The sequence below is a fragment of the Carlito syrichta genome, unplaced genomic scaffold (genome assembly GCF_000164805.1).
Source record: "Carlito syrichta isolate Samal-C Ts95f unplaced genomic scaffold, Tarsius_syrichta-2.0.1 Scaffold47086, whole genome shotgun sequence".
Taxonomy (NCBI): Eukaryota; Metazoa; Chordata; class Mammalia; order Primates; family Tarsiidae; genus Carlito; species Carlito syrichta.
In genome coordinates, this window is record NW_006991182.1 from 119590 (window position 1) to 127691 (window position 8102).

The 8102-nt window shown below is 40.0% G+C and overlaps 1 protein-coding gene across 2 annotated transcripts in view; it reads left to right on the top strand.

Moving 5' to 3' along the window:
- MGA (MGA, MAX dimerization protein) overlaps window positions 1-8102 on the top strand; it is a 107329-nt gene that overhangs the window by 44684 nt on the left and 54543 nt on the right. For both annotated transcript variants that reach the window (XM_008048432.2, XM_008048426.2), the window contains exons 6-7: window positions 6383-6514; window positions 6759-6863. In XM_008048432.2, coding sequence (XP_008046623.1) covers window positions 6383-6514; window positions 6759-6863 — 237 coding nt within the window. The remainder of the gene's footprint in view (window positions 1-6382; window positions 6515-6758; window positions 6864-8102) is intronic.

Here is an 8102-nt window from a genome sequence, read left to right on the forward strand (position 1 = left end):
CGGGCTCGGTGGCTCAGCCTGTAATCCCGCGCCTTTGGGAGGCTGAGGTGAGTGGATTGCCTGAGCCCGCGGGTTCGAGACCCGCCTGGGCAGCGAGACCTCATCTCTACCATAAATAAAAAAATCAGCCGGGTGTGGTAGCGCATGCCTGTAATTTCGGCTACTCGGAAGGCTGAGGCGGAAGGATCGCCGGAGCCCAGCAGGCAAGGCTGCGGTGGCCGGGAGCGGCCACTGCACTCCAGTCTGGGCGACAGAGTGAGACTCCAACTCAAAAAAAAAAAAAAAAAAAAGTAATGATATGCTCACTTTGGCAGCATATAATACTAAAATTGGAACAATACAGAGAAGATTAGCAAGGCCTCTGTGTAAGAAAGTTTAATAAAAATTTAGAAAAGAAAGAAAATAATATCTACTATCGTACTACTGTTATGATAACTACTGATTTTCTCCTGTTAATTGCATTGTAATGAAAGATTGTAGGCCATATCCTATAGTTTCTTACACATATCTTTGATTTTAGATGTGCTTCTTGGAGTAGTTTATTGAATATTTGACTCATCAGTTTTCAGAGGGCTGTGCAGGCTATTTGCATTATATGGTAAATCATTTATCTGAGAGTCAACATAGCTATCAAAAGGATGATTTATAATAAAACAACCATTCAGTTTCTAAATCAAATGATAATACTTGAACTTTTTCTTTAATGGGAAGTAGCTTATATGACACTGTAAGTGTGCAATTAAAAATTATTTTTAAAATTTTTATTTGTTTAGTTAGAATCTCACTCTTACCTAGCTGGAGTTCAGTGGCATGATCATGGCCAACTGCAGGCTTGACCTCCCAGGCTCAAACAGTCCTTTTGCCTTAACCTCTTGAGTAGCTGGGACTGCAGGTACATGCCTCCATACCTGTTGTTTTAAAAAAATTTTTTTTGTAGAGATGTGGTCTTACTGTCTTGCCCAGGCAGGTCTTGAAACTTCTGGGCTCAAGCAGTCCTCTTGCCTTAGCCTTCCAGATGGCTGGGATTACAGATATGAGCCACCATGCTCACCCTAACATATGCAAATTCCAGTCTCAGTTCAAGTGATATGGACTAGTTGCTGTGGATTGTAATGGACAGTCCCATCTCCAACATGTCTTGCTGATAACATGTTTGCTATTGTTTATTGTCAGCTTTAACTTTTTGCTATTTTATTTAAATAATATTCTCTGATTTCTCTATCAGTGAACTTAACCTACCTATCTTTCCCTTCTCTTTCACTTCCATTTTTTGCTAGTTATATACTTTGAGAATGTAGAAATATTATGACATTTATATTATGTTCTTTTTTTTTTTGAGTTGGAGTCTCACTCTGTCACCCAGACTGGAGTGCAATGGCCACTCCTGGCCACCGCAGCCTCGACCTGCTGGGCTCCGGCAATCCTTCCACCTCAGCCTTCCAGTAGCTGGAACTACAGGCGCGTGCTACCGCGTCCAGCTAATTTTTTGATTTATTGTAGAGATGAGGTCTCGCCAAGTTACCCAGGCGGGTCTCGAGCCTGCGGGCTCAGGCAATTCACTCACCTTGGCCTCCCAAGGCGCGGGATTACAGGCTGAGCCACTGAGCCTGACCGGCTATATTATGTTCTTTTAACCTAATCCCCATATTTGTTTTAGTCTTAATTCTATCGTTAGATCTATTTAGTGCTTGTAACCAGTCTTTTTGCTCTGGTTACTTTGGGTAAGGTTTGACTTTTTTCCCCTTTTATAGGCATTGTAGTTATATCTGTAATCTTTTCCATCATGGAATGGGGATCCAAAATTAAATACTTGCAGAAACTAAGTAGGTAACGTAAATTAAGTGAAATTAACCTGAATTTGGGGAGTAGAGTTGGACGCTGGTAAGCTGGAGCACAGTCACCGCTTCTAAAGGGGCAGCCACATCAGTGGATTATTGTCATATGGAAAAATAAGCCCAATATTCTCAGGTCTTCCTATTGTTTGACAGAAACTGGAGTTAGTTATGTGATGTCTCTCAAGTGTTGGCAGCCAGCAGTTTTTTGGGCAAGTAACAAAGCTTTAAGAACATAACCAAACAAAACATGTTTGTGAGCCATCACTTTTAACCTGCTTTTATAGATTCTGCATTTAGTGCAAGTTTGTATTTAATCCTAAGGTTGTTAAAATGTATTCAGCTACATTTACACATAGTTTTTTTTTTTAACTGTTAAATCTGTAATCTATGTGGCACATAGTTTTCAAGGTATAAGTTAGAGTTGTGTTTTGGATTTTTTTCTCTGTTTTATTTTGACAGATTTTCTTCCACCCCAACCTTTGCGTCCTTTAAATAGCTAGACTTAAACAACTTCAAAATAATAAGTTAGTTTGTCTAAATAATTGTAGTAATTGAGTGATGCCAATTACTCCCAAGTCTCCAAAGACATTGAAAGTATTCTAAGTTATGTCTAAAAATTGATGCTTGAAGTAATTTGTTAAATTTTGCTTCAGATTTCTTTCCCTTGCTTGTAACTGTAGAGTTTTATTCTTCTTTAGAAAATAGCACTTAAACAACTGTTTTAAGTATTTTTTTATTTTTTGAGACAGGGTCTTACTGTTGCCCAGACTGGTGTGCAGTTACACAATCATGGCACACTGAGACTTCCAACCCCTGGGTTCAAGTGATCCTCTCACTTAAATTCTGCCTCCCAGGTAGCTAGGACTACAGGCACTTGTAACCACGCCTGGCTATTTTTTAATTTTGTAGAGATGAAGGGCTTACTTTGTTGCCCAGGCTGGTCTCGAACTTTTGGCTTCAAGTGTTCCTCCCACTTCAGCCTCCCAAAGTGTTGGGATTACAGGCATGCCCAGCCAGTTTTAGATTTACAGAAAAATTGGAAATACGGTGCAGAGAATTCTTACATACTTTCCACCCAGTTTCTGATCTTGATAACATCTTATTTTAGTGTTGTGATTAGTGAACCAGTATTGATACATTATTATTATTTGAAGTTCATACTTTATTCTAATTTTCTTAGTTTTTATCTAATGTCCTTTTTTGGTCTAGGATCTCATTTAGGATATTACAATACTTTTAGAAGTTATGTCTTCTTAGGATCCTCCTGGCTGTGACAGTTTTTCAGACTTTGTTTTTAATGACCCTCACTGTTTTGAAGAGTACTAGTCAGGTGTTTTTTGTAGATGTCCCTCAGTTGGAGATTTGTCTGATGGTTACATGGGTTATATGTTCTTAGGAAGAAGATCACATAGGTAAAGTGTCATTCTCATTCTGTCCTATCAAGGGTATATATATTCAACATGATTTATCACTGTTGATGGTGACCTTGATTGCCTGACTGAGATATTGTCAGGTTTCTTCACCGTAAAGTTACTTTTTTTCCTTCTTTCCATACTGTATTGGAAAGAAGTCATTAGTGTAGCCCACACTTGGTAAGTGGGAAGTATGATGTACCTCGAGTATAGAGTATCTGTATATATTATTTTGAATTAATTTGCACCAGAGATTTGTTTATTTTCCTCCATATGCTTAAATATTCACTTATTTCTATCATGATGGGCTCTTGTCAGCTTAATGTTAATTTCTTTTTTTTTTGGAGTTGGAGTCTCACTCTGTCACCCACACTAGAGTGCAATGACTACTCCTGGCCACTGCAGCCTCGACCTGCTGGGCTCCGGCGATCTTTCGCCTCAGCCTTCCAAGTAGCTGGAACTACAGGCGCGCGCTACCACGCCCGGCTAATTTTTTTTTGATTTATTGTAGAGATGAAGTTTCACCAAGTTGCCCAGGCAGGTCTTGAACCTGTGGGCTCACGCAATCCACTCACCTTGGCCTCCCAAAGTGCTGGGATTACAGGCTGAGCCACAGCCCGGCCATTAATTTCTTTTATGAGTAATGGCAGTCTTTTCAGGAACTCGCTGCCTCTTCCTTTTTAGTTATTTAATGAACATTTTTCCTTTATAACAATTTTTTTAGAGACAGGTTTTTGCTTTGTTGCCCAGGCTGATCTTGAACTCTTGTCCTCAAGCCATCCTCCTGAGTGACTGGGATTAGAGGCACAAGCCTCTTTGCCTGGCAATGAATATATATTCTGAATGTGCTATTAAGTCAGTGATTAGCTGAGTTTTCCTTATAGTATGTGCTTTTCTGTTATATGTTTACTAGTTATGTAGATGTTTATATAATTATAAACATTTCTAATATGTTTTTATGAATTTTTTGTATTTCATTGGATTTAGCAACAAGCAGGCATTTTTTTGCCATAACTCTTAGGGGAATCTGCCTTTGCTTAAACACAAAGGTTATCTCTTTTTCAGTTTATCTTTGAATTTTTTTATAATGGCATTATAATATGTCTGTAAGAAGTAACTTCTAATGTGGGTAAAATAAGGCAAAAGCATTTTGGAGTATAACTTAATTTAAACTGACACAGGTTCTGAGTAGGCTCTGGTTGAATAAAAAAATAAAAAGATTTTAGGCTTTTTACCAATATGCTTTCTTTGAATTACTCAGCTATCTTATTTTCTGTAAGCTAAAGTTATTTATGCTCATTGATATGAAGTCAACTCAGTCTAGGTCTCATATACCTGTTACTTGGGCAGGTATTTTCTTACAGGGCAAATATGTCAGGTTAGTCTGGATAAGCTAAATTGGGGATTATTTTGAATAAGGTTTGTTTGCTGATGACTTTTCTACATTAGGGCTTCTAAGAAAACGTGTGTGTATATTATTATTATTATTTTTGAGTCAAGGCCTCAATCTGTTACCCAGACTAGAGTGCAGTAGCATGATCACTTCAGCCTCAAGCTCCTGAGCTGAAGGAATTCACCATCTTCAGCCTTCCAAGTAGCTGACTTCAGGACCATACCACCATGCCTGGCTAATTTTTTTTGTAGAGACAAGGTCTCGCTGTGTTGCCTAGGTTGGTTTCAAACTCCTGGGCTCAAGCAGTCCTCCCTCCTGTCTCAGCCTCCCAAAGTGCTGGGAGCCACCACACCCAGCCTCTTCAATTTTGTTAAAACTTAAGTCAGGCTAGGCTCGGTGGCTCAGCCTGTAATCCCAGCACTTTGGGAGGCCGAGGTGAGTGGATTGCCTGAGCCCGCGGGTTCGAGACCCGCCTGGGCAACTTGGCGAGACCTCATCTCTACAATAAATCAAAAATTAGCCAGGTGTGGTAGTGCGCACCTGTAGTTCCAGCTACTTGAAAGGCTGAGGTGGAAGGATCGCCAGAGCCCAGCCGGTCGAGGCTGTGGTGGCCGGGAGCGGCCATTGCACTCCAATCTGGGTGACAGAGTGAGACTCCAACTCAAAAAACAAAAAAACAAAAACAAACTTAAGTTAAATACTTTCCTCAAAGATTACCTTTTAACCTATACATAAAAGAGTCATAATATTTACAGACTCAAATAACTGTAAATGTTATCAATAATAGCCATAGTCAGACTAGAAAGTCAGTCTATAGCAAATTTGTATTAGAGTCTAGAAAATCTCTGGGCCATGGCTGAATTTTGCTGCGTATGTATTGGTTATGTATTGTTGCTTAACAGATTACCACAAACTGTCTCATAGTTTCTGTGTATCACCAGTATTTACTGTGTATTTACTGTCTCACAGTTTACTGTGTATTTACTGTCTCACAGTTTCTGTGTATCACCAGTCTGGGCATGGCTTCACTGGGTCCTCTGCCTAGGGTTTCACAAGGCTACTGTCAAGAAATTGGCCAGGTCTGGTTTCTCATCAGAGACTTGACTGGAGAGATTTCCTTGCAGCTCTAGCAAGATGGATGCTACACTTAAATGTTACCATTCGCATTTGATCACGTATATTCCATCTCCTTTGTCATAATCAGAAACTAATTACAGGCCCTACCACACCCAGAGGGTTTTTACACAAATTTGTAATAGCAGATGGCATTAATCATGAGGCCACTTTAATGTTAATCTGCTACTGTTTATTTTTGTTTCATCATTTTTACTCTTCACTGTCTCCTTTATTTCTATTGACTCTTCCTCCATCCCCCAACCAAACATTAAAAAGCGAGATAGCCGGGCTCTGTGGCTCAGCCTGTAATCCCGCGCCTTGGGAGGCTGAGGTGAGTGGATTGCCTGAGCCCGCGGGTTTGAGACCCGCCTGGGCAACTTGGCAAGACCTCATCTCTACAATAAATCAAAAATTAGCCTGGGGTGGTAGTGTGTGTTTGTAGTTCCAGCTATTTGGAAGGCTGAGGCGGAAGGATCACCGGAGCCCAGCAGGTCGAGGCTGCGGTGGCCAGGAGTGGCCACTGCTCTCCAGTCTGGGTGACAGAGTGAGACTCCAACTCAAAAAAAAAGTGAGATAAAGATTTGCGGTTAATGTATGGGTAATATCGTTTCCTTTTTTTCTTGTAGTGGGCTTAAAATTGAATTCAGTGGATCCAGCAATGAGCATTGATCTTAAATACTTGGGTGTACAGCTACCTTTGGCTCCAGCTACTAGCTTTCTTTTTTGGAACCTTACAGGAACCAACCCTGCCTCTCCGGGTGAGTGTGTAGCATTTGTAAGGTCAAAAACGATTTCTCTTAAAGGTTAGGTTATTTGTGATATAAATAAAAAGATAAGTTTATTGGAGACATTTGGGGTATTCTGAGGTTGATCTTGTATCTTCTGGCATAGTTTTAATAAGTTATTGATACAGTTCAGATAGATAAAGTCTTATTAATTAATTAGATCCATAATATTGGCTTGCTTGAAATTTGGTCATCTCTTTTACTTTTTCTTTTATAGATGCTGGATTTCCTTTTGTTTCTAGGACAGGGAAAACCAATGACTACACTAAGATAAAGGGATGGAGGGGGAAGTTTCATAGTGCTTCTGCATCTAGGAATGAAGGTAATTAGTTTTTTAAATTCTAAATATACTTTGAAAAATGTATTCAAATCTTTTGTCAAAGGTAAGTCTTGGGTATTTCTCTTCATCCCTTCTCTCTATGCTTTAAAGTGAAGTGAAAATAAATGTCTTGCCAATTTTTTTTTACCACTACCCATTTGCCCATAGCAACAAAACAAAACCCATTTTCCTTAACAATGTCAGGCTTAAATAATCCCTGCAGATGCTGCCTTTTTTTTTTAAATTTTAAAAATGTGGGGTACAAGTCAGGGTTAGGTAAATAAGCGGTCATCGTACAGGTGAAGTTTGGGCTTTCCATTAGTCCTCACTTCTCCTGGGATCAGGTACCCTTATTAGTGTTAATGTGGCAGCCACCCCCTGTCCTCCACCCCCAGCAGTGACCCACTACTGCCAATCCCTTTCATGTAGTATTGTGATAAGTGTTCAGGGTCCACTTATGAGTGAGAACATGTGGTACTCAGTTCTTTGTTTTGTGGTAGATCATTGACTGTGATGGACTCTTAATCCATCTAAGTTGCTGCGAAGTTCATGAATTTCTCCTTAATAGCTCCCTTCAGCCTTTTTAATGTACTTTTGTTATTCCTACAGTTACAAAAAGCATCATTCTCAAGTATTATTTTGAAACTGTACACTTTAGAGTTGTACACTGATTCCCGATAGTATGTACGTATGTATGTATTTATTGAGTCAGGGTCTCACTCTGTCTCCCAGGCTAGAGTGCAGTGGCATGATCACAGTTCACCACAGCCTTGACCTTTTGGGTTCAGGCAGTCTTTCTGCCTCAGCCTCTCAAGTAACTGGTGCTACAGGCACATGCTACCACTCTTCAGCTGGCTATTTAAAAAAAATTTTTTTCAGATGGGGTTTTGCTATGGTCTGAACTCCTGGCCTCTTAACAGTCCTCCTTCCTTGGCCTTCCAAAGTTTTGGGATTATAGGCCTGAATCACCGTGGCTGGCCTCTGCTAGTCTTAAAATTCAAAGTAAACTTCTAATAAAAGTGTTTGACTGTGTGCCCTATTGACCTCCTTATTTCTCACTGCACTTGTTTGCAGTTTAAACTCCAGTCAGATACATTTGCCATTAGTCCAAAATAGTTTTTCTCTCCTTTGAATCTTTGTACTATTAAGACAATGTAATGTGCTAGCCGGGCTTGGTGGCTCAGCCTATAATCCCGCACCTTTGGGAGGCTGAGGTGAGTGGATTGCCTGAGCCCATGGGTT